At 36.0% G+C, this 27,757-nt stretch overlaps 2 protein-coding genes across 8 annotated transcripts in view; one reads left to right on the top strand and one right to left on the bottom strand.

Moving 5' to 3' along the window:
* The window catches only part of ADK (adenosine kinase), a 506,491-nt gene that overhangs the window by 200,223 nt on the left and 278,511 nt on the right, over positions 1-27,757 (top strand). For all 7 annotated transcript variants that reach the window (XM_057530669.1, XM_057530671.1, XM_007166572.3 and 4 more), the window contains one exon: positions 467-545. In XM_057530669.1, coding sequence (XP_057386652.1) covers positions 467-545 — 79 coding nt within the window. The remainder of the gene's footprint in view (positions 1-466; positions 546-27,757) is intronic.
* On the bottom strand, positions 16,619-17,368 carry LOC103003047 (proteolipid protein 2). The gene has a single exon (XM_028168518.2). The coding sequence runs from the start codon at positions 17,333-17,335 to the stop codon at positions 16,877-16,879; it is 459 nt and encodes a 152-aa protein (XP_028024319.2). The 5' UTR covers positions 17,336-17,368; the 3' UTR covers positions 16,619-16,876.

Below are 27,757 nucleotides of genomic sequence, written 5' to 3'. Positions count from 1 at the left end.
AATTGTGTCACTAAGCAACTTTCCTAGAATCATACAACCCAATGTAATTTCCCAATTCTTTAAGTTATAAACCAATAGCCTTTATGATATCTAAAACTTTTAGAACTTATTAGAATATACATTTGTAAGGATTTTAGAGTTCAACACTTAATATAGGAAGATATGCATTGCTTATAAATAATAATTTATAAAGTTTTATTTTTACCTTCTGTTGAGTTTAATGGCTAATTCTGGTCAGCCTATATATTTTAAATTCTTATAGTTGTACACTTGTGGAAAGAATTTCTTAAGTATGGAAATTTAGCAAAGTTGTTTTTTATACAACATTTTAATTCATTTATTCAACATTATTATGTAGTTCCAAAAGTTTCACTAAATGTGATTTAACGAACTTCTAATCAGAAAAATTTGCATTGTGACAACTGACAAATGCTAACTTATTTTTTCTACTGTGATTTCCTTTTAGGTTTGATGAACTTGTAAAAAAATTCAAAGTTGAATATCATGCTGGTGGCTCTACCCAGAATTCAATTAAAGTGGCCCAGGTTGGTTAATTATTTTAAAGGTGGTAAAGAAATGGATTCAGAATGATTCTAGACTTTTGGTCATTGTGCATAATTATTCCAATCTATATTTTGTTGCTATAGAATATTTTTGTTGGTTTTGAATGTTTATTATTCATTTACATTTCTTCTTAATTTCTTGTGGAATCCTTTGATTATTATTTTATATTTCATGTTATTGATTTGTAGAAATTCTGCATATTTTATAGATAGTATTCTTTTTTATTCTATAAATTGGAAGTATTCCTTATTTGTCATTTGTACTTTAACCCTGCTTATCATGTCTTTTACTTTGCCAAAGTTCTTAGTTTTTTTTAATATAGTTAAACTTTATGGCTTCTGCATTTCATATAATACTTAGAATGGACATTCTTACAACAAGATACTATAAGTTTTCGTGTTGTATATATAAATACATATATACCTGTATATCTACATAGTTGTATGTATGTATGTGTAAATTTAGGTATCTGTGTCTCTATCTATATACGTCTTCCAGAGGGTAGTTGGATAAACTCATTTTGACATATACTCTACAAGTTACCAGTGTGACCTAATTTTAAGTGGGAGTGTTAGTGTTCTATTTAAAGTTCCAATTATGAAGGACATGAAAAAGCTTTACAAACTTCTGGTTCTTACCTCTACGATTTGTAAACTAGCTCAAAATCCCACTAACTGCCGTCAAAGGTCAACTCTGAGGGACTCAGGTCATTTTGATTGTTTTATTGATTAATGCTTTCCCTTTGAGTTTTAATTATGGGCCAGAGAAGTGGAAAATTGACAAAGGTTGAACAATTTCTGGTTTTTTGAACTAAGTTTTATTAGATTTAGACATACACTCTAATTATCCTGCATACTTCCAAAGCTCAAATTTAATCATAGTATTAAAATATTGTAGGTTGTAAAATATTGTGTGCAGTGGCCTGAGGAGATGAGGTCTTTGTATTTGTCAGCTGATTTTGTTTGTTTGTTTGTTTAACATTCTGGTGGTCACTTTGAGAGCTCAGGTTAATGGAAAAAAGACAGTTTACTTGTGTATTAGTTTTCTCAGGCTGCCGTAACAAAATACCACTGACTGGTTAGCTTCAACAACAGAAATTTATTTTATTACAGTTTTGGAGGCTGGTGCCATCTAAGATGAAGGTGCTTCCTGGCTTGTAGATGGCTGCCTTCCTGGCTTGTAGATGGCTGCCTTCCTGGCTTGTAGATGGCTGCCTTCCTGGCTTGTAGATGGCTGCCTTCCTGGCTTGTAGATGGCTGCCTTCCTGGCTTGTAGATGGCTGCCTTCCTCTCACTGTGTCCTCGTGTGGGGGTGGGGTGGTAGGGGGAGCGTTCGGTTCTCCAGGAACCAAATCAACTGTATCTTAATCTTGGATTTTCCAGCCTCCAAAAAAAATTTTTGTTGTTGTTCAAGCCATCCAGTCTATAATATTTTGTTATGGCAGCCTGGGCAGACTAAGACAAGTTATATACCCAAAAGAATTGACAGCAGGGTGTGGAAGACATATGTGTAAACCCATGTTCATAGCAGCATTATATTCACAATAGCTAAAATGTGGAAGCAACCCAAATGTCCTTCAGTGAATGAATGGATAAACAAAATGTGGTATATGCACACAATGGTATATTTTTCAACCTTAAAAATAAGGAAATTCTACCACATACGACAGTATGGGTGAATCTTGAGCATATATACTAAGTGAAATAACCCAGTCACAGAAGGACTAATGATGATGATTCCAGTTATAGGAGGTACCTAGGTTAGTCAAATTCATAGAGATGGGGAGTAGAATGGTGGTTGCCAGGAGTTGTGGGAAGGGGAAATGAAGAGTTATTGCTTAATGGGCATAGCGTTTCACTTTTACAAGATGAAAAGAGTTGTAGAGATAAATAGTGGTGATGGTTTTACAACAATGCGAATGTACTGTATGCTTTAAACTGATTAAAAAGGTAAATTTTGTATGTCTTACTACATTTAAAAAATAAATCAAAAGTAGATTCTAGAAATGCTTCAAAAGGGAGTGATAACAACTTGATTCAAGTTACGGATTTCATTTGTTTATTCAATTATCAGTGAGGTGACATAACAAGTCAAAAGCATGGGCTTGCTCTTGGGGCCATGGGAGTACATTAGAACTGGGTTTGAGTTCAAGCTTTGTCACTTTATTGGCTATGAAAGCATGAGCAACTTTTATGGCCCTTTCACCTGTAAATGGAGGTTAATGCTTATTGCAGGTGGAAGTTGTAAGGATTTATGAGATAATGAATGCTTAAAAAAATTATGCTTCTTTTTGTTTTAATTAATTAATTAATTATTTTTGTCTGTGTTGGTCTTCATTGCTGCGCGCAGGCTTTCTCCAGTTGCGGTGCATGGGCTTTCTCTAGTTGCAGTGAGCGGGGGCTACTCTTCATTGCAGTGCGCGGGCTTTTCATTGCAGTGACTTCTCTTGTTGCAGAGCACGGGCTCTAGGCATACGGGCTTCAGTAGTTGTGGCACGTGGGCTCAGCAATTGTGGCTCGCGGGCTCTAGAGTGCTGGCTCAGCAGTTGTGGAGCACGGGCTTAGTTGCTCTGTGGCATGTGGGATCTTCCCCGACCAGGGCTCGAACTCGTGTCCCCTGCATTGGCAGGCAAACTCTTAACCACTGCACCACCAGGGAAGTCCCTATCCTAGTTTTCAAAAGAAAGTTTGGAAAGTTTGGAAAGGGCTTTTTTCCCCCCATTTTTCTGAATTTTCTTCATCTTAACAGAATGTAAATTTACCCATTCATGGACAGAACAACCAGATTTTTGGCTCTCATTCACTTAAAAATACTTATTTCAATCTAGTCTTCAGTTGAACATCTTGTTTGGGTTTTTAGTTCCCCTACTATTTTGAGAGGGCTTTTCCTTTCCATCTGATTGATGATTCAACTACATAATTGCCCAGTTATAATTTATGACTAGGATAACCACAGAGTTTTGAAAAACATTCCTTTAGAAGTACTTTTCTTTAGAAGGAGAATTCTTAAGATTTTCCTTGGCAGTTATTAATAGGAAGAACTGATTCCTTTGTACATAAAGCAGATATTTATTGGGCATCTGCTATGTGCTAGTCATTGTGCTACGTAGTAGCTGGTAACATAAGCTATGCTATCTAAATTTTAAGTAAAATGTGATAAAATATTTAGAGCCTTAGAGTGAACAATCTTGATATAATCTTGCTTGAATCTATTGTGGTGAATGAATGAGGTTGAGCTTTATGCTGTTTAAAAAGTCTCGCCAGGGACAGCCCATCCAGGAAGGTTCTGGTTTTTGTTTTCTGTTAATGCACTTGATTGGTTGATTTTGGGCTTTTGTGTTCTTTTCTTATTCATTTGTGTCTCCTTCACCTCTGAGAACAACTGGATTACAGTCTTCCATTTTCTCTATCACTCTAGGTTACTGAAGAAGCAAATACTGGACAACAAATACCAGTTCAGTGTAGCTACACTAACTGAATGTATGCTAGGTGCTGTGAACTGTAGATCTAAAATTAGGGCCAAGGATAAGAGTAAGAATTCAATCATCATCGAAGTATTCATAAACCATTTTTTTTAAGATTTTTTTTTTTTGATGTGGACCATTTTTTGCTGAATTTGTTACAGTATTGCTTCTGTTTTATGTTTTGGCTTATTGGCCGCGAGGCATGTGGGATCTTAGCTCCCAGACCAGGGATCGAACCTGCACCCCCTGCATTGGAAGGCAAACTCTTAACCGCTGGACCACCAGGGAAGTCCCCATAAACCACTTACTTCTATATGTTTTTCGTTAGCATGTACCATCTGTAATATGTGTTTTTTGTTACAGGTATTTTGAAAATAATTCAGTTCTTCTGTAAAGACAAGAAGAATAACAAGATAGATGAAATTCATAGATAGTAACCTGGTAGCTTTTAAGATTGAGGCAAAGCTCATAGGATATTTTAAGTATAGATAGTAAATAAACAAGTAGCTTGGGAAATGGGCAAAGTTGATACAATTTGTTAAATATAAATAGCAAGTAAGTTTGTAACCTGTAAGACTGCTAAAGACAGAATAAAGCAAAACTGTGTTGTAACAAACAAGAGTATTAGTGATACATACAAAGAGATGGAAAGACCGTATTATGATCATATACCACTAGGCTCACCTCTCCAAAGATCACTCATTAGTGAAACTTACTATGTTCTCATTCTAACCTCCACATGCATATAACCCAGGAAAGGCAAATAAAGCCATGACTGTTCAGGCTCTTTTCCAAAGTGTTCCTGATTTTTAATATCTCCCAGGGACTCCTGTCTGTGGCCCCCTTGCTCAAACTGTGGCCCTGTTCTCATAATGATACCATCATCATCAGGGAAGGCAGATGAGGTGAAAAGCAGATGATGTTTGAACATTCAGGCAATGTGGTCCTTATACTTGTTTGCACCCTGTGTGTTAACTTACTCCAACTCTCTCCCTTGCTTCTTGTGTGTTTTAAATGGATACATCTGTGATTTAAGCATCTTAATTTGGTTGGTAGGCCCTTTCCGTTCTGTGTCCTCTGGGATAGTTTGCTTATATATGTATTGATACTTGGAGTCTACCAGGGCTTTAAGATAATTTCCCCACATCACACTAGGTTTAGATCGATTTTTCCTTGTTCGGTAGTTTAACAACAATAACTCTAATGGTAGCTATGGAAAAATATGCTGAAACATTGAAAGAGAATGTTACTTGGCAAAAATCATCACCTCTGTGAAAGAAGAAGTGGAAGTCATATGAAGAGTAAAGGTTAACATTGACAATATAGAGCTCATTCTGTCAGATCTTACCAACAATCATACTTTGATATATCAAGTGATGTGACAAATCATGTCAACAAGAAAATCTTCCCATAAGCTCTTAGATAATTTAATTTGTTAAAACATGTTTTTGAAGATTTTAATGAAACCACAGGCAACATAAAACAGTATTGTTGATATCATGTCCAATATAATTTCTAGACTTTTCTCACCTACATATTTGACAGTGCAAATTTAAATTTTGACAAATTCTATTCAGTGTAAACTTATTAATGAAAATAAAGATTTTATCTTCTAAATATCCTGCACACCTTGTATACAGCACTGCTAAAAAAAGGGATGTGATTTGCTTACCCATGATATTGATGCTTTCATAGTGAACGTTTTTGGTCACTTTTCTGTTTTTTTTAAAAGTACAGATGCACTTAATGTGATTTTTGACTTAAAAAAAATGGAAGGAGATGGCCTCCTTGGACATGTGCCTAAAAGATGGCTATAATTGTTGCTGGACCTAGAAAATATGTCCTGCAGTATAATATTTTTAGAATGTGAGACAAGAAGAATGTCCTTATCTAATGTGGCAATACATTGAAGATGAGAATGCAGAGAAAGATTACAGTAAAACAAAAATTTATATGCCATTTCTCCAAAAGTGTTTGATGATATTTGAAGAGGCCATAAGGAGGCTAGGAAAAACTCATACAACAAACAAATGACTCATTTTTGTGTAATATGACTGCTTTATATCTCAAGAGGGGGAAAAGTTTACTATAGAAGGGCAGCCAACTTAAATAGGGCTTTCTCAGTGTCTTAACTAAAACTGTAAGTTACTTGGAATCCAACTTTGATAACAGAAATTGCAATCACCATTGTAGTTTGGAGTGTTTTGAAATAATGTTCATTTTAGGCATGGATAGTATATGTAATGAATCTATAAATGCAAAGGACATGATTGAATAAGCAGTTGGAATACCACAACAAGCATTTAGATAGATTCAAGGTAGATGAATATTTTGTAGAGCTAGAAACTAATTCTTGTATATCTAAATGCCTGCTATTGCTAGTAAATAAAATCCTAAGTATTCCACGCTCAAATGCTTTTGTTGAAAGAATATTTAGCTTGATGTCATCACGTTGGACTGACACCAAGAATGTGGAGATAACAGCAGAGCCATAAGTCAAAGTGAAATTTACTTTTAACTGTATTCAGTTTTACCACACATTAAAGAAGGTGTCCTATGGTTTTAATCAGTTCAGAGAAGTATTATTGGAAAGGAAACACACAGAGTTAAAATATTCTTTTATTTCATGGGACAAAAAGGAACACATCATTGTTATTTTTTTTCTAAATTTTGGTAACATCTGTTTAATCCAACTGTACTTACTCTTCTTTTTAAAAATCTTATATTTATGTACGTTAAGAACATACAATATGGCCTATAGAAATTTAAATACGTAATAGCTTAAAAAAGTTAAAATAAGTTGCTATATTTATTTAAACAAAAGAAATGATTGTTATATTTTCCCATACATATACTGTTTAGTTAGTCCTTCTTTTAATTATTACTAATTGCCACTTGTTAATTATTCATGTTGTTTCATTTAAATAATCGCACTTATGTAACAGAAAAGGAAATAATACAGAATAGTATATAATTTCAATTAAGTACTGTATAGGTTTGCTCAGGCTGCCATAATAACCATGGACTGGGTGGCTTAAACAAGGGAAATTAATTTTCTCACAGATCAAGGAAGCTTAGAAGTCTAAGATCAAGGTGTTGGCTACTTTGGTTTCTTCAGGGTCCTTTCTTCTCTTGCTGCTTCTTCAAATATTTGTCCTTCTGTGCATACCCTTCGTGTCTCTCTGTGTGTTCCTATTAATTCTTATAAAGACACCAGTCAGATTGGATTAGGGCCTAACATAAATGCCTCATTTTAACTTAATGACTCCTTTAAAGCTCCAATCTCCAAATATAGTTGCATTCTGAAATCTTGGAGGTTAGGGCTTCAACATACGAATTTTGGGAGGACACAGTCCATGACAAGTACTCATTTGTTTATATTTTTTATTTTTGGTAGTATACCATTTTGATTCCCATCTTCTTTACTTTTTTGTATGTGTTTTAGTTATTTTATTGGTTAATTTGAGGATTACAATTAACATTCTAAACTTATAACAATCTAGTTTGAATAGTACCAACTTAGTTTCAATGGCATAAACACTGTGCCCCTTTATATCTCCATCCTCCCCCTTTATATTGTTGTTGTCCCTGATTATATCTTTATACATTGTGTGCTCATTAACACAGATTTATAATTATTGTATAATTCATTTTACCTTTTAAATCCTCTAGGAATAAAAGAGGAGTTGCAGACCAAAAGTGTGGTAATACTGGCTTTTTTTTTTTTTTTGCCTTAGAATTCTTCATTTATTTTCTTCTTCAGGGACTACTTGGCCATTTTAAAGGCACATCAAGTTGTTTTTTTTTTTTAACATCTTTATTGGAGTATAATTGCTTTACAATGGTGTGTTAGTTTCTGCTTTATAACAAAATGAATCAGTTATACATATACATATGTCCCCGTATCTCTTCCCTCTTGCGTCTCCCACCCTCCCTATCCCACCCCTCTAGGTGGTCACAAAGCACCGAGCTGATCTCCCTGTGCTATGCGGCTGCTTCCCACTAGCTATCTATTTTACGTTTGGTAGTGTATATATGCCCGTGCCACTCTCTCACTTTGTCCCAGCTTACCCTTCCTCCTCCCCATATCCTCAAGTCCATTCTCTAGTAGGTCTGTGTCTTTATTCCCGTCTTGCTTCTAGGTTCTTCATGACCTTTTTTTTTTTTTTTTTTTTAAGATTCCATATATATGTGTTAGCATATGGTATTTGTTTTTCTCTTTCTGACTTACTTCACTCTGTTCAGCCACTATGGAGAACAGTATGGAGGTTCCTTAAAAAACTAAAAATAGAACTACCATATGACCCAGCAATCCCACTACTGGGCATATACCCTGAGAAAACCATAATTCAAAAAGAGTCATGTACCAAAATGTTCATTGCAGCTCTGTTTACAATAACCAGGACGTGGAAGCAACCTAAGTGTCCATCAACAGATGAATGGATAAAGAAGATGTAGCACATATATACAATACTGGCTTTTATATTTTCCTATGTAGTTACCTTCATCACTGTTCTTTATTTCTTGTTATGTTTTTAGGTTACTCTCTAGTGTCCTTTCATTTCAGTCTGTAGGACTCCTTTTAGCATTTCTTGTAGGGCAGGTTACTATTAACAACCTCCTTAAGCTTTTGTGTTTATCTGGGAATGTCTTAATTTATCCTTTATTCTTATTTATTTATGTATTTGCTGTGCTGCACAACTTGTGGGATCTCAGGTCCCCAACCAGGGATTGAACCTGGGCCACAGCAGTGAAAGCCTGGAATCCTAACCACTAGGCCACCAGGGAACTCCCTATCCTTTACTCTTAAAGGATAGTTTTGCCAGATGTAGAATTCTTGGTTGATAGTTCTTTTATTACTTGAAATATGTCATAGCGTTGCCTTCTGGCTTCCATGGTTTCTGATGAGAAATCAGCTTGCTTGCTTGCTTATTTATTTATTTATTTATTTATTATTTTTGGCTGCATTGGGTCTTCGTTGCTGTGCACGGGCTTTCTCTAGTTGCAGCGAGTGGGGGCTACTGTTCATTGCGGTGCGGGGGCTTCTCACTGTGGTGGCTTCTCATTGCGGAACACGGGCTCTAGGCACATGGGCTTCGGTAGTTGTGGCATGTGGGCTTCAGTAGTTGTGGCGCACGGGCTTAGTTGCTCCGTCGCATGTGGGATCTTCCCGGACCAGGGCTTGAACCCATGTCCCCTGCATTGGCAGGCGAATTCTTAACCACTGCGCCACCAGGGAAGCTCTAGAAATATTATTTATATTATCGAGGACCCCTTATTCTTGACAAATTGCTTCTCTCAGCTTTTAAGATTCTTTCTCTATCTTTTGATAATTTAGTCAAGTCTTGGTGTGAATCTCTTTGGGTTTATTCTCCTTGGAGTTCATTGAGCTTCTTGGATGTGTACTTTCATGTATTTCATCAGTTTGGGAATTTTTTGGCCATATGTCTTCAAATATTTTTTTCTGCTCCTTTCTCTTTTCTGCAGTACCTACAGTACATATGTTGGTGTACTTGATAGGGTTTTGTTTGTTTATTTTTGTTTTAATGCTTCTCTGGAAAGAGTTTGGAGCTGCATACTCCATCAAGTTGCTCCATAATTATCATTATATATGTATTTTTTGGTCTGTTATATTTGTTCCTGTGTTGGGATTCTAAAAAGTTGGTCACTCTGTTTTAAGGCCAGTGGCCTTATTGTTTTCTGTTCTTATGCTGGGCTATTGGTTTTCATAAACCTTACCTACTTGGGCTTCCCTGGTGGTGCAGTGGATGGGAGTCTGCCTGCCAATGCAGGGGATACAGGTTCGGTCCCTGGTCCGGGAAGATCCCACATGCCACGGAGCAGCTAGGCCCGTGTGCCATAACTACTGAGCCTGCGCTCTAGAGCCCGTGAGCCACAACTGCTGAGCCCACGTGCCACAACTGCTGGGGCCCGCGTGCCTAGAGCCCGTGCTCTACAACAGGAGAGGCCACTGCAATGAGAAGCCCGCGCACCGCAACGAAGAGTGGCCCCCACTTGCCGCAACTAGAGAAGGTCCGTGCACAGCAACGAAGACCCAACACAGCCAAAAATAAATAAATATTAAAAAAAAAAAAACTTACCTACTTAACTTATTTGTATTACCTCTTTGCAATCTTTATTTTATACTATTGTATGCTCTCTCAACCTTCAGAGCCTCATAACAGCCTGTGAGATAGGAAAAAAGATGTGATCTCATTTTAATGAAAAGGATTCTGATTATATAAGATAGATAAAAATGCCATGGTTGGTAACTAAGCAGATCAGAATTAGAACCCAGGTGTTCTAACTGGAAACTTCTGATTGCTCTCCTTACTGGAAATTTCTCTCTCTTCCTTAATGGACTTCAGTTTAGACTTGTCCATATATGTTAGATTTGAGTAGCATTTCACATACTCTCTCCAGTTTTTACAGTCTGCTTCAATTTGGGAAGAATTGGAGGTTGTCAGAGAGAATCAAGTAGCCATCATTTTTAATACAGTTCTAATTAAACCAACTCTTTCCTTCATGCTTCTGAGGGACAGCAGTTTTTTTGGTGTTTGGATATCTTTTTGCTCCATGGCAGTATATGCTTTTTTCTGACTCGTGTTTTTCAGAAGCCTCATGAGCAGCTACATGTGGTATTCTTATATTGTTTTAAGTTATATAAGTTCATTATTAAGCTTCCTGCAAATTGATTTACTGATCTTTCTAATGTTCTATACCTGTTAAAAATTAGTCATTTTTGCATATGTTCTGGGCATCTAATCAAATATTTTAAGTGCCTTCTTAGTCTGTTACCTGAAGTATAAGTAGATCATCGTTGGAATCAATTATTTCTTCTTCCTCTCATCCTCCAAAGTGTTGAGGCTATATGGATTTTTATGATTTGCTATTCAATAATAAAGAGTAATCATTTTCTTATTACTTTAATAACTGCCATTTTTTCTAAATAAAGTAGATTTTTCTTTCTCATTTAAAGCAAAGATCTTAGGGATAAAATAGTACTTCTTTCTTTGCTGTAATTGAAATCATTTATTGAAAACTACTAAATGTGTATATGTTCCTTGCCAAATAGCCCTCTCTCCTCCATTTTTCTTCAGGAAGTAAAATATGTTCCTAATTACAAATTTTCTTCCTTAATCATTTATATAAATCCATCAGTAATAGATTTGATTCTTTTCTTCACATAAGTATTAAATGTTTCTCTTGGTCACTTGAATTCTTATATCCTTACTTCTAATTCCTCACCTGGTTCTCTCATTATTGACTCTTCAATCTTTCTTTTTCTCATCTCTCTCACAGTTAGATAAGCCTCTATGTTTAACTTCTAGTGAAATTTTAACCAAGCTTTTGTTTTGTTTTGTTTTGTTTTGTTTTTAATGAAATTTTGAGAGAACTGTCTTGTGCCAGTATTTTTACGTTTTATACAGGATGGCTGCTGGGGTGAGTGGAGGGGGGAGGGGTGCTTTAATTCTTTTTTTTATACAAACATCATGTAATGAACCAGTTTTCAGAATTGTGTTTTAAAGTTTTCCCAAACTCTTTGTATATTGAGTACCTAAAAACATTTTTTTATAAAGTTTATACAATTATGTTTGAATGAATAGAAACATGTTCAACCCAGAATTGTAAAGTTGATATTTTAAGAACCATGTAGCATTTCCAATTAAGTCGTAGTATTTAGAAATGAAAATTGATGAAAATTGAGAGCCTCGTGTTTTCTTTTTTAGACCTTTTTTTCAAAAAAAACCAGTTAATCTGTGTGGCTTTCCTGTATGAATAAATATTATTCTGATTATCTCTTTTTGTGACCTATTTCATCTGAAAAAACTATATAGAGATTAAAAGGCATTTTAGTAGATATATCTCGGAATCTGGGAACAGTGCAGACTGCTTAGATCTAAAGAGAAGAAACGACATTGGAGTGATCAAAGAGAATTCTCCCTTCTAATGCCTTACACCTGGAGCAGTTGCAGAACTGTCAATAGCACAACTACATTTATAAATATCAGAGCAGGATGTGGCAGACGGTGATACAACACAGAGTCTTGCCAAACCTTTATGTCACTAAAGAGGAGGTTCCTTTTAGTGCCAATTTTAAGATTAATGAATAATTTTAAGTAACTTAGGTCTTACAAAATAAAGTTGACTATTAAAATTGTGAATTTCTCCTTGCAATTGAAAAATTTAAGTATGAATTAACACCTCCCTTCTTTGATAATCTTTTTCTTTGTTGAATAAGACTGTGAGAGATTTTAGTAGCTAAACTAAGGTGAAGAAAGTAGTGTTTTGTTTTCCTGAACGATATTTTTAATGTGTTTGTGATATCCTTCTATGTTAAGTCAGATTCTTTAATGTAAAGCAAAACCTATATTTTCTCTCTTCCTTCCTTATCTCCCCCTCCTCTTTTCTCTTTCCTTCTTCTTTTCTTTCTGCTTTTTGTCCTTAAGCCTTATTTTATGTCTTGTGTTAAGGGATTCTTTTGCCACTGTTAGTAAAACATGCTTTTAGTTTTGTCTCAGTAGTTAAGGTGTGCTCTGAGGTTGTATAGTATAAATCTACACCTACACATCATAAACTATCCACTTTATGAAAGAAAGCATACCTTTTACACTTATGAACCTTAATGTGGTGCATTGTCCTGCAGTATGACATTAAACACGGGTACAGTTTGAGATTGTCTCTCCTGCCTAAGAGCAAAGCAACAAGTGCTTCAGTAAGGAAAACCACAAGTTGCAGGATCTTATTTCATTCAGGGGATAAAATTCTTGCCCTGATTCCATTCCTTTTCATTCTATTTTGTAATTAGATTTCAGGAACTTTTAAAAATAAATGTCTTGTTAATATATTTATTTGAACTGAAAAATAAAGTCAAATCTCTTCTGGGAGAGAAAAATGTCTCATTTGTTTGGTTGGTTGGGCAATGAATATGGTGTTTGCCATTTAAATTACATAGTGGTACTGTCAACTGCCATGTTTTTTAAGACAAGCTTTTCTAGAGTATTTCTGTTTTCTTTGGTACTTTTGGCATTAAGATACTTGAGAGAAAGTAAAAAAATAGTCTAAATTTTAGCTTAGCACAGCGTAGGGGCTTAGGGAATGTGCTGTGCAATAAGCAAAGCTGGACAAGTACAAACTTGGGCAAGTCACCTAACCTTTTTTTTCTTTAATAATATGTTTTATTTATTTATTATTTATATTTTATTTATTTATTTATTTGTTTTAAAAAATTTATTTTTGTCTGCGTTGGGTCTACTTTGCTAAGCTCAGGCTTTCTGTAGTTGCAGTGAGCTGGGGCTACTTTTCATTGCAGTGGCTTCTCCTGTTGCAGAGCACAGGCTCTAGGCACGCGGGCTTCAGTAGTAGGCAGCACGTGGGCTCAGTAGTTGCGGTACGTGGGCCCTAGAGCATGCGGGCTTCGGTAGTTGTGGTGCATGTGCTCAGTAGTTGTGGCACGCAGCCTCAGTAGTTGTGGCGCACGGGTTAGTTACTCCACAACATGTGGGATCTTCCCGGACCAGGGGTCAAACCCATGTCCCCTGCATTGGCAGACGGATTCTTAACCACTGTGCAACCAGGGAAGTCCCAAGTCACCTAACCTTTTCAAGTTTCAGTTTCCTCTTCTGTAAAATGGGAATAATGATAGTACTTTTATAGGCTAACATTCTTAAAAGGGAAAATGGGACTCTCAGATATGAAATGAACACATGTCAGCAATTTTATTTAACTCTAATTAGTGTACAGGTAAGATGTTGCAATTTATTTAAAGGGGAATTCAAAGACTGGAGATATGTGTGGTCCATGAAATCAATCTATAAATATTACAAAACTGACTTTGGTGGGGTGGCGGATTTCATTTGTGTCTCTACAGGACAGATTTTATTTTCTGATTTTTTTTTATAGGCAATAATTATTGCTGCAAGTAATATACAATTTACAAACTCATGAAATAGCTCAAAGATATATACTTCATGATAGGGAAGAATAATTCTAATCCTTGTATTTTCACAGATTTTATTAAGAATAGTTGTTGAGTTGGTAACATAATTGTTTTCCCTTTTTAGCCTATTGCTATAATTTATTATCTTAATATTTTTCCTTCTTTTATTAGTTTTGTATTCATTAAAATATAAGCATCATGAGGGCAGGCACTTTGTTTTGTTCCCTACTGTGTGTCCTCAACATCTCCAATAATCTCTGTGACTTGGAAGACTTTAAGTGAATACATTTTGAGTGATTGAAGTGATTAATAGATATAACCCTATATGAGAAAGTTGTATTTTTCTTTACTGCTCGATTCTCTGGTTTGTATTAATTTTATTTAGTGTTTTGCCAGGGCAAACACATAATTTCTGTACAAGCATAGGTATTTATTTTAATCTAATTATTGAATTTTTTTCTTTTAATGTCATGCGTTGGTATATTTTGACAGCAATATAAACAAAGTTTATAATGAAGAGTATAATCTTTGGAGGCAAAGATCTGGATTCTAGAACTGGTTCTTCTCTTGCATACTGAGTGGCCGTCAACTCTTTGAGCAGTAGTTTCTTCACAAGTAAAATGAGATGATAACGCAAAACACTATAACCTTGTAGTTTATTAAGAGAACTAAATGTGGTAATACACATAAATTACCTAGGAAAGTTCATGGCACATGGTAAATGATCAAAAAAGCTTAGCTGTGCTGTTAAACTATTATTATTTTAGTTGGGTTTGATTTTTGGTGTGTTATTTCATGGGGTTGTAAAAGTTTATATTTATTCTGTAAAAGCAGTCATTTCAATAGTGTCCTAAAAATCTGTGCTTATATATACAGTTAGTTATATAACTATCTCTGATTTGAAGGACTCACACGTGTAATGTAATACAATGGTGATTTGTCACATAAATAATAGATATGATAAAGTAAAATGTGGGACCCTAATGAATACCTTTCTATAAGTTGGTATTCAAGATGTTTACATTCTTTTTAATATATGCTCTCATAAGATATTCACCATACTGAATAAAATAACATTGTGATTGTTACTTGGAACAATGAACAATTTAGCTAACTTCTGAGGCTTAAATCAAAGGTTTGAATTTTGCTTAACAATACATTTTGTGCTATATAAATAAGGAATTTTAAAGCATTTGCTAATCATTTAAGGTTCCCCATTAAACCCTGAATTTAGTTGATAATATCCAAGACAAAGCGTATAGGAAAATAATGGTTTTTTTAGATTTTAAGTTGAGTATTATTGCAAAATGTTCTTGATTCCACTGGAAGAAATTCAAATTATGTAAAAGAAAATGTTTAAGACAGTTTTTATTGTAACAGTACTTTATGAATAGGCTCTTGAATATAACCGCTTATTGATAAAAATTTTGAATTTGTAAATGAATCAGGCATCTGTCTTAAATCTTAGGAAATTGCTCTTCATTCTTCATAGATATAGTCTGCGTATTGTAGTTCACTGTCAACTTTTGGAATCTATAATAATGAATTGTCAAATTGAGAATCTGTGTTATTACTTTCCAGGTTCTACTAATTTGCCTGCTAGTCATCTTTAACTGTAAGAAAGTGAGCCAAAATGCTGGCTTCCTAGGTACTATCCTGTGCATTGCTGCTTATAGGTGACCAAATACTGAGAACCCCTATTCCCTACTTCTTGTCTTTTGTTTTCCCCCTCAGAGGCATTGTTGCCATCCATTAAGAGCCAGTAACTTCCTATTTTCTAATTTTTATTTCTGTACCAGTCAATATTCTTATTCCATCTTCAGCATTTTCAGGAGCATGTATTCACATTGATTTATAAAGTTATTTAAATATGTACCTGTTTAATATTTATATTATTAGGAAATGAAAGGCCTGATCTTCTGTTAATGAAATTTGAAATAAGTGCAAGGTAAATAGGATGAGGTATATTTTCTCTTTTTGAAATTAAACTATGTGTATGTTTGGCCCTAAAGATAAATATGTATGCATGTATACACGGAGTTTGTGAGGTTAAATGAAGAATTGACCTAAGGAGCCTTATCTCATTCTACTGTCCTACCTGGATCCCTCCCATGTAAAGAGTTTAGAATCCAGTATGCAGTGATACAATCCTTGGCCTCATTTTCATAGACCTTACTTGGTAGTAATTGCTGTCCATCCCATCATGACAGCTATAATTTCCTTCTTTCACAAAATCTCTACGTGAAAATTAACGGCTATGCAGTGGGCTTTTCACATAAGGGAGAAGAAGATTGGATGGATGGGTGAAAGTTAGCTCACCATTGAGAAGCTCTGTTCTTGGTAGGCGTAGCAGGTTGATTGCATGTGGTGTCTAGTTAAATTGAAGAACTTTGCCATTTACTGTTTGTGTATTTAGAAGTGATTTAACAACATGTAACAGAAAACTGAAAATTTTGAGGATTTAAAAATTTGAGATCTGGCAAAATAAGAAACTTAGAGAGGTTTGATTTTTTTTCCCCCTAATAATCTACTTATTATTTATTTATTCCTCCACAGAGCCCCCTTCCCCCACCCCCACCCCCCCACACACACACGGACACTGAGGAGGTTGTTTGGAATGGGTTGCAACCTGGGGCCTGGAGTCTTGAAATCTGAGGCACCCTCTTCCGTCATTTTGTGGCTTAGGTGGGGGCATTGTCGAGGCAGAACTGGTGTCTCCGTTTGGATACTGCAGAAGGAAGGGGAACCTAGGCACACCCATAAAGGTGGCCATACCCAGAGGAGTTGATTGGCAGTCTGGAAGACAATTTTTCTCGATAAAGGCACTTTTACCTCAGTTGTGAGCTGGGAGGAATTACTTCGATGGCGGTGTTATTTGCAGGTTGCTGAGAGAAATGAAGGGAGTTCACCTACATTGGGCCATCTGCAGGGTCAGTAGGGGCTGCTGTATGTCTTTGCTGCTGCAAGGGGAAGGTAATGTAGGCATCATAGCCAAAGAGGCATGCAGGGATTAGGCCCAGTACCCCTGCGACGATTTTGGAGTGGTTTCCTCTCTCAACAAGCACACCAATGGAGGTGATCAGGTAGAGGATGACCGCTACGAGGGTTCGGAAGAAATCACTCCAAGGCCAGTTGATGATCTGTATCTTGGTGTGCAGGTCACACATGTAGACAACAAAGAAGAGAGTAGCAAAGATCATTTCTATCACTGACAAGGAGGAGTATCCTGATGTCGAGGCATCAAAGCAGATCAGAATCACCAGGCACAGTATAATTTCAGCAAACAGGAGAATTCCCTGTCGGGTGCGTGAGAAGTTGGAGCAGGCGGCCCAGCAGCCAGGGGCCGAGAGGCGCTCGGAATCCGCCATGGCGTGGACCGGAGTCCTGAGAGGCGCGGAGGATCTGCTCGCTTGTGGGTTCGAGGACGGTGCACACCCAGCCATCTTGCCCGCCATCTGACCAGGAAGGGGGGCCCCAGGGCGAAGGGAGAGGTTTGATTTTATGAAAGCAATACCAGTTATAGTCCTTTATGAAGATGGCATATAATTTATGCAAATATGAACAATTAAATAATATGTTTCATTAGATCAGATTACTTTCAGTTATGTTCAGAATAGTAATTATTCATATTTATGGACCACTAGAGATTCGTGCTTTATGTAACAGTTGTCACCTTCTCTCTCTCTTTTTTTTGAAATAAATTTATTTATTTTTGGCTGCGTTGGGTCTTTGTTGCTTTGCACAGGCTTTCTCTAGTTGTGGCGTGCGGGCTTCTTGTTGCGGTGGCTTTTCGTTGCGGAGCATGGGCTCTAGGTGCACGGGCTTCAGTAGTTGTGGCACACGGCCTGAGTACTTGTGGCTTGGGGGTTCTAGAGCGCAGGCTCAGTAGTTGTGGCGCACGGGCTTCGTTGCTGCACAGCATGTGGGATCTTCCCTGACCAGGGCTCGAACCTCTGTCCTCTGCATTGGCAGGCGGATGCTTAACCACTGTGCCACCAGGGAATTCCCGTCACCTTCTCTTATATTAAAAATTGAATGAGATGTTCATCAGGTAGACTAATACAACTCACCTAGGAAAGTAATATTTGAACCATGTGATTTATCTAAAAATACTGGGGAACTAAAAAGTAATATCTCTGTGAAGCATTTATATAAATGTGTCATTTGTCTGAAATGGTGAAAGTCTAAGTATATAGAGCAGTACTTTAAATTATTTAGAGTAGGTCATTTTCCCTTCCCCAAACTTATAGATTTAATCCTACCCTGAGGAAAATTATCCTAAATGTGAAAGATTGTAGTCAGTAATAACGTAGTCAGTGTTGCATTTTATTTATTTATTTATTTATTTATGGCTGTGTTGGGTCTTCGTTTCTGTGCGAGGGCTTTCTCTAGTTGTGGCAAGCGGGGGCCACTCTTCACTGCAGTGCGCGGGCCTCTCACTATTGCGGCCCCTCTTGTTGTGGAGCACAGGCTCCAGATGCGCAGGCTCAGTAATTGTGGCTCACGGGCCCAGTTGCTCCGTGGCATGTGGGATCTTCCCAGACCAGGGCTCGAACCCGTGTCCCCTGCATAGGCAGGCAGATTCTCAACCACTGCGCCACCAGGGAAGCCCCTGCATTTTTTTTAAAGCAGGAACTATCAATTCTTAACCATCTCCTTTAGGCCCCTATGGGATGAAGGTTAATTTCATAGCAGCAGTGACTACAAGTAATGTACATTGCTGGGGACATGTACAAAGCTGACTTGATAGGGCTCATGCTTTTGGAGTGACTGTATAGTCGGTGGAAGTAGCAAGCTCAGCCTTTGGGCTCTTCTATGTCTAATCAAACCTTTCATGTAGGAAGTTGTGGCAGGTTGATACTTCACCCTCATACCCCCTTATTTGTAGGGTTTCTTAACATTTTTTAAGTGGTTTTAATTGTTACACTTAGAACACATTTTAGAAAATTGAAATGTAAAGAAAGAAAAAATGACAGTAACCTCTTTTTTGTTTTCCAGTTGTATGTGAGTCAGTGTGTGTGTTTACCTAGTTCTACAATTGGAGAACTTGGGGGAGAAAACAGTTTGCTTTGTTTTTTTAAAGTAAATTCAGTTTGTGTCACGTAGTTTTACAGAGCCACCAAAACACAATCTTAGGGAAAATAATGTAAAAAGATTATTCCAAATGAAGGAAAATGGGCTAAGAACAGTATATTTCTTGAATGTGGCGCTTAGTTCTGGGAACCATATATTTAGAATACATGACAAACTTCTCGTTGTAGATGACGTTGGGCAAGTTTTCCTAGCCTTCCTGTGCCTCTGTTTGCTCATTTGTACACTGTAAAATGCACACTGTACACTTGGGGCTGTGAGGGTGAAATGTAAAATAAAAGGAGGAGTATGTACTACTAGGTAAGGTGCTGGCACACAGCACCTTTAATAACATCACAGATGTTATTAAACTTCAGTATCATCATCATCATTAAAGATTATGTGATTTAATTTCTCATTGTTTTCACAACATATTTATATGAATAGGTGGTACACATGGATATATTTCACTGTTGAGAGCCATTTTCAAAATAGTCCTTTAGTTACACATTTATTAAATTGCTGCTCTACCTACTGTGACTTCTCAGAAGGTATAGTGTTATGGGTGGGATTTTACATAGAAATGTAGGGATTGAGGTATGTGTTGTCATTTCATAAAAGTTAAATCTCCCAGTACTCTCTGTCATCCTTTTGATTAATGATAAAAGTTTGTCGGGAATTCCCTGGTGGTCCAGTTGTTAGGACTCAGTGCTTTCACTGCTGAGGTCCTGGGTTCAATCCCTGGTTGGGGAACTAAGATCCCACAAAGCCGTGTGATGCAGCCAAAAAAAAAAGTTTGTCTTCCAGAGAATTAAATGCATCTTTTAATTTAATTTTCTAATGTTACTCTGTTTGTATTTACCAAGATGCAATATGCATGTTTTGGTTTTTAAAGTATCTCTCTCAAGTTCTTTGACATTCTTTCATTTAAAAGGTAGAGCCTAATTTCCCTGTTGTTGAGTATGCCCAGACTTAGTAACTTGCTTCTAACAAATAGAATGTGTTAGAATTGTGTGTGGCATTGATGATGTGCATTGATGTGTGGCATTGATGATGGGCTGTTTCTGAGGCTAGGTATTGTTGCTTCCACATTATTTTCTTTTGGATGCCCATAATAAGAAAGTCAACTGCTTTGTCATGAGGAGACTCAGTTAGCCTATGGAGAGGCCCTCATGACAACGAACTAAAGTTTTTTACCACCAACGAGCACCAACATGCTAGCCATGTGCAGGAGCCAGCCCCAGTCACCATAACCTAATGAGATACCCTGAGACACAACTGCTTTGCTAAACCACTCCCAAATTCCTGACCCATAAAAAAAACTATATAATGTTATGTTTCTTATTTTAACTCACTGTGTTTGGCAGCAACAGATAACTAAGAGGCACAAAGTCCAAAATTTTAAAAGTACAAGAGTATGTAGGGAAAAGTAGATTTCCTTCCTGTGCCCATACTCTGCTCACCCAGTTCACATAGTTAGATGTGATTCCCGTAACAAGTTTCTTGTGTTCTTCCAGAAATATTTTATTTCTTTACAGCTATGTGCATATCTATTAATGTGTATTTTCTGCATATGTTATACTGTATACACAGTTTTGTATTTTGATTTTTTTTTCTTAATAGTATATCTTGGAGATTGTTCCATACCAGTATGAAATAGATATGGCTAATTCTTCTTAATGACTATAATGGTCCATTCTATGATAGTATTATAATTTTTTTAATAAATAAATAAATTTATTCATTTATTTATTTATGGCTGCGTTGGGTCTTCGTTGCTGTGCGCGGGTTTTCTCTAGTTGCGGTGCGCAGGCTTCACATTGTGGTGGCTTCTCTTGTTGTGGAGCATGGGCTCTAGGTGCGTGGGCTTCAGTAGTTGTGGCATGCGGGCTGAGTAGTTGTGGCTCACAGGCTCTAGAGCGCAGGCTCAGTAGTTGTGGTGCATGGGCTTAGTTGCTCCGCGGCATGTGGGATCTTCCTGGACCAGGACTTGAATCTGTGCCCCCTGCATTGGCAGGAGGATTCTTAACCACTGCGCCACCAGGGAAGTCCCAGTATTATAATCTGTTTAATGAATCTCTTACTGTTTAACATTTAGATGGTTTACAAAGATACTTTAGGAGTACCTTAATATGCATGTTATTTTCCATATGTATATCTTTTTTTTTTCCTATGTGGGAGTCACATAGAAAGTTACATCTGAATAGGTTTTTTTGTTTTTGTTTTTTAATATTTATTTATTTGGCTGTGCCAGGTCTTAGTTGTAGCACACAGGATCTTCGTTGTGGCATGCAGGATCTTTAGTTGCAGCATGCAAACTCTTAGTTGCAGCGTGTGGGATCTAGTTCCCTGACGAGGGATTGAACCTGGGCCCCCTGCGTTAGGAGCGCGGAGTCTTAGCCATTGGACCACCAGGGACGTCCCTTCCATCTGTGTATGTTTATAATTTAGTCCTAGAAATAAGAATTGCTGGCTGAAAGCATAAGCATGGTAAATTTTTATACAAATTGTCAAATTTGTCCACATAAAACATTTTACCAATTTTTATTCCTATCAGAACTGAATGCATATGTTTGTTTTAATACATCCTTACCAATTCAGAATATAATCAGGGTCTTCTTTATCAGTATGATGTGTAAAAAGTAAGATCTCATTGAAAGTTTACATTTACATTTCTCTGGATGACATGAATTACTTGGATGGAGTGAACTAATTTCTGAGAGAAATAAATTACCAAAATTCATTCTAAAAAGAGAAAAATCTGTGTGGTGTAATGCTCATCTAAGAAATAGAGCAGATTATCAAAGAACCTCCTCTCCACAAGAGTAAAAATCCTAGGTGACTTCACTTGGCAAATCCACCAGACTTGTGAACATCAGATTATTCTAAGATAATTAAACCATTGGGCAGCATAGGAGAAAAAAAACCCTTCTAGATTCTTTTCTTTCAAGCTGGTCTCCCATTGATACCATAACCCAACAAGGATAGCAGAAAGAAAAATAAGGAAGCATAAAACTAAAAGTATAGATTAATACTATTTATGACTGTTGTGAAAAAAAGCCCAAATACAATATTTGGAAATAAATTTAGTACCACATTAATAATTGTCAGTGACCAAGTTGAGAAGTTAATTCTGGGAATGCAAGGATGGTTCAGAGTTACAAAATCTGTAATTTGGTCTCATAGCAATAAAACAAAAGAGAAATAGGATCTTCTATGGAGATGCTAAAACAACTTCCATTAAAGAAAATAGATATATGTTTTCTTAGTAGAATCTGTCTCTCTCAACTCCAATGCCAATATCATATTTTATAGATAAAATAGGAAAATAAAATTAACACTACCTTTGTTGAGTCTGTTGTGGAAAACCCCAATAGAGTGAAGTGAATACTGTTGTAAACAAAGAATTAATAAATTAGGTGGATTTAAAATTAAAATATTTAGGTGCTTAAATTAATAGACGGGATAAACAAACTATAAACCTCATTTACAATAGCAACCAAAAAGATAAATACCTTTTGGACAGCCATTGTTTTTATTCTGGTTTTCTGCAGTCTCTCCCCCACCACCCCCCTTTCATATTTCCTGTTTTTATTTAAGCGTACTTTTTCTTTCCTCTTATTTTTATTTCTATTTGTTTTCTGTCTCTATCCTTCCATTGCCATGTGACTTTATATATTTATTGCTTTGAGCTGTAAGAATAATTTAATACCAGAAACATTACAGGTAGCAATATTGCAATGCATACAGAAAATATAGTTAATATAATTTACTATTGTAGCTTACATCAAAAAGTACAAAAATAAGCTAATTCTTGGGCTAATTTTTGTTTTTTACAGATGCAGGGAAATGCCTGAATTTCAATCTTATATACCACAACGTGTTTTGAAAGTTTCGTATCATGCTTCTAGTTTTGAAAACCATTCTTAATTTTTATTTGTCAGAAATATGATACTCTAAAATAAATATATTGATAAATGATTATTTAAGTCATTCTACTTCAATTGAAGTAGGAAAGCCAGAATAATTTAATATCCCAGAAGAATAACAAAATAAAAATCAGTGGTAATTCTATGTAACATTAGCCTATATTTCTATTTCTTTAACTTTGAAATCGTTTGTTGCCTTTAGCTGGATCACATTTCTTAAGTTTTACTTTAACAGTAATTTTGCTAATGTAAAAATTTACTATATAACGTCATTAGTAATGTCATACTCTATCAAGCTGATGCTCTCTTAAAAATTGTTGATGATAACAATATGAAATGAGGGAGGTATATGTAGTTATGAAAGACCTTAACATTACTGTGTATCTTTTTATTTAAGTGCAAAGTATACTCATATTGTTTCTATCACCAGTATTTTTTTTTTAATGGTATAAGCACAAAGAACTATATTATGATGGTGAGACTATGAAAAGGTAAATTTATGGTTAGCTTCCAAATCTGCTCTAGTGTTTATTACCATCTGGTCTCTTTGGAGACTATTATAATTATTCATGGGAGTGTTTTCAACACAAAAAATGGATGGTTTGTGTATTGGCAGAAAGCAAAAAATACCAGTGGTTTAAACCATATGTAGTTTTCTTAGAATTAGGCAAGGGAAATGAACTGAAGAACTAATTGAGAATCATTAGTAGTTACGTGGTTTATCTCAATTTTGTCAGAATTCATTCATAAAGGGCAAAATATTGTACAAGAAAAACTGAAGGTAGTAGAAATACAACAAAAACTCCATTTGGCATATTATTTTATTTTGGTTTTAATCAGTGAAATGTTAAGATGGTCTCAAATCTTGATGTAAACCTCAGAAATAAAATGAGGAATATATGTCAAATTTGAGGACTTTTTAAAGATAAAAACAAAAAGATATTCATGTTAAAATAATTATAGAGATGAACACTTGAAGAATGCCTTTATTAAAGGTATTTGTTTTGAATTTAATGCAAACATATTATTTTAAATAATTTTATGTGTGTCCTGGACTTATATCACTCTTAAGGAGTAGAAGTAGTTTACAGTGTTTTAAGCTTAAGTGATTTAATAGTAAAAGGATAAAAAGAAATATCTTTTCACTTTTCCATTCTAAGAGTTGGAGAGAGGTCTATAAAAAAAATGAGATGACAAGTCAAAAAATTGAATTCACCTATTTTTATTCAGCAGTTTTAAACAAAAAATGCCTGGTGGGCTGGGAATATACAGGAAATTTAAATTTGTGATCAAGAATAAGAAATGCATTTGTGGTTTAAAAAAGAAATACCAGCATGTCACATTAAAGTTATGGTGTCTACAGTATTGTACAGTTAGCAGGAAAATGTATTACATCAGGGGGTATGTTGCACTTTAGAGAGCTAGTGTGGGGATGCGGATGAAGAGAATAACTCCATAGAAGGCACGACCATTAATAATCCAGTCAGAGAGGAAGAATTTTGCTGTCTCCCATGTAACATAAAACAGATGTTACATTCTATTAAAAACCTTCTTAACTAAAATGAATGTTTAGATCACTGGTCAATGGGAGAAACATGAACAATGGCAATTTAATGATTTTGAAAATTTATTGTTTGTCAGTTAATATTGGTAGGGAGGGTGAAGGGAAACTTGCTAAATGTTATGGTATTTTGGATATCTTAATTTAGAAAGCTGAAAGGCAACAGTGAACTATATTTTTAATTTATTTTACAAATTTAATTTAAGCTATTTTCTTTCTCAGAAATTGTAAAAACCAAGAGATTTAGAAACTGTGAGTTCTGATTTAATAAGTCTGAATAGGTGATTTAAATATATCTAAAAGTGTTTAATTTATTAACTTTAAATGAATGCTGGAAACATTGTTAAGTAGTTGGCAATGGAAAGAAGACATATGGAGAAAAGGCCACTGGGGATGTTTCCACAAAGTCCTAGGTATCGTTTCCTTTTCTTTTTTAAAAGATTTACCTTTTTTCCCCCAGTATTGTTTTGCATAAAAAAATTTTAGGTGTAACGTACATAAAATAAAATTGACCTTTTTAATGTACAGTTGTATAAGTTCTGACATAAGCACACAGTCATGTAGCCACTACCAGGAGCAAGATATGTTTTAGTTCCAGCACCCTAAAACTTCCCCTGTGCTCTTTTGTAGTCAGCCTTTCCCCACCGCAGCTCCTAGCGATCACTGCTCTGTTTTTGTTGGCAGAGACAGACCTCCTTGCTTGGTGTGCCAAGACTGTAAGGCTCTGACTGCTCTCTTTCCTAGGACATTTCTCAGTATTATTTATATAGCTGATGGACTTAAAACATGAGGTAACTGTCTCTCCCCAGACAAAGAGCAGACTTAGTTACTGTTTGCTATAAAATTGGTAGATTCCCCAAGCTTTATGTTCCTCACCTGCCAGTGCAAACCCAGTGAGTGCATACATAGCATCTATCTGAACCATCCTGTTACCTGCATAGGACTTGGGACAAGGGGAACTGGTGCGAATATGCCCATGTTCGTGTGCCTTGACTTGAGTAAAATATAATCTTTTGCCTTTCACCCAGGGGTCTCGTGTCTTCTGCCCTTGTCTGTGAATCAGCATCAAACCTTTTTTGTTGTTGTTGTTAGCTTTTAAAACAAGGTAAAATCAAATTCCATATCATAGTTTTCTGTTTCTACAGTTTTGCATTTTCCAGTGTTTCATATTGATGAATTTAGCTCCTGGCCAAAAACCTGTGTGTGATTTTTCAGGCCAATCATAGGGATCTACAAAGGTTTTACTTGGTGGGGTTTATGTGGGAAAGCTGCCTTCCCCACACCAGACTTGGTGTAAAGCCAATGAATTGCTGTCTCTGAAGGGAGTTGCAGTCAAGGACTCATCCCACCTGGCCAGCTATGCTCTTACACATGTCAGTATTCCTAGCCCAAGCACCTTCATTTGGAGGCCCCTTTATCTGGGGCTTTTCTTTGAGGCCTGGCTTAGATGCCTCTGTCAAGACTTTTATTAGGGAAGTGACAAAGAACTTTGGAGACACCTTTCTGTACTGTGACTTAGAACTCAATACTGTTCTACACCTAGCTCTCCCCCTTCCATCTTACCCCAGACCCAGGGTCTTAAAACTGCAGGACCCTTTTTTGGGGGCTCCCTTCGCAGTGAAACAACTCCTGCATCTGTGCAGATTCACCTGATCCTTGACCAGTGTACTGGTCCTTGGGGGAATGTGGAGCAGTGGGGAGCTGACACTTTCTCCGATTCACCGTCTTTCTTATAGTATTACAGTAAGTGATGAAAGACTTAATTATTACTTCACTTTGGCTTGTCTTTTTTTTTTCTTTTGTCACGAGGCTTGTGCGATCTTAGTTCCCCGACCAGGGATTGAACCTCACCCTGGGCAGTGAAAGCGCAGAGTCCTAACAACTGGACCACCAGGGAATTCCCTGGCTTATTGTCTTAATCGACTACTCTGAAACCTGGCAGCTTGCCTCTCTCCAACTCACTTGAGTTCCTGACACATATAAATAGAATCATATAGTGCATAGCTTTTGAATCTTGTTTCGTTTAGTTGGCATAAGTGCATCAGAGATTGTCATCCCTTTTGTTGAGTATCCGTAATTTGTTTCTTTTATGGCTGAGTAGTATTCCGTCATGTTGATGTACTGCAACTTGTATATCCATCCCCAATGGAGGAATATTTAGATTGTTTCCACTTTTGATGATTACTAATAAATCTGCTATAAACATTTCTGTATAAGTTTCTTTATACAGACATACATTTTCATTCCACTAGAAGTAAGATTGTTGGATCACATGCTTCATAAGGAACTGCCAAAGTGGCTGTATCATTTTACATTCCCACCAGCAGTGTATGAACAGTTTTATTGGCTTCACATTCTTGCCAGCACTTGGTATTGTTAGCTTTTGTTATTTATTCACTGTAACAGGGGTAAAGTAGTATTTCATTGTTTTAATTTACACTTCCTAATGATGTTGAACATATTTTTATTTTTTTTTTGCTATCTGTGTATCTTCTTTAGAGCAGCGTTCAGATCTTTTTAAAAAATCGTGTTGTTCATTTTATTATTGAGTTTTGAGATTTGTTTATATTTTCTGAATATGTCTTTTGTCAGATATATGATTTGCAAGTATTTTCTCCCATTATATTCTTGTCTGTTAATTTTCTTAACAGTATCTTTCAATGAGCAGAAGTTTTTACCAATTTATCAGTCTGTTTTTTTTACAGATAATGTTTTTATGTGATACTCTTTGCCTAATTGAGGGTCAGAAAGATATTCTTCTATATTTTCTTCTAGAAATTTTATAGTTTTAGTTTTTACATTTAGGTCTGTGTTCCATTTTGAGTTAATTTTTGTGTTTGTAGGATGAGATATGGAACAGTGTTCTTTTTTTAATCCCCACTTTGGCATATGGGTATCCACTTGTTCCAGCCAGTACCCTTTCCTGAAGTCTTTTTAAATAGCTTTAATTGCCTTTGTACTTTTTTCAAAAATCAATTATATGGTTGTTTTTCTGTACTATGTGTTCTGTTCCATTGATCTATATGTCTATCCTGTCTCCAATATGCTGCCCTGATTACTGCAGCTTTCTAATAACCCTTGATGTGTTTGTTTTCTATGTTCTCTATAATCATGTTACATTGAATCTAGAAGTTGAAATTATTACATTTCACAGGTTGAAAATTTCTTACATTTGTAGTCATAAGCATCTATAAATTTTCACTATTGAATTTTGATTTAATTTACATATT

Source organism: Balaenoptera acutorostrata, chromosome 16 (genome assembly GCF_949987535.1).
Source record: "Balaenoptera acutorostrata chromosome 16, mBalAcu1.1, whole genome shotgun sequence".
NCBI classification, from domain to species: Eukaryota; Metazoa; Chordata; class Mammalia; order Artiodactyla; family Balaenopteridae; genus Balaenoptera; species Balaenoptera acutorostrata.
The sequence above is the reverse complement of the archived record's forward strand: the minus strand, read 5'-3'. Positions and strand labels throughout refer to the sequence as shown.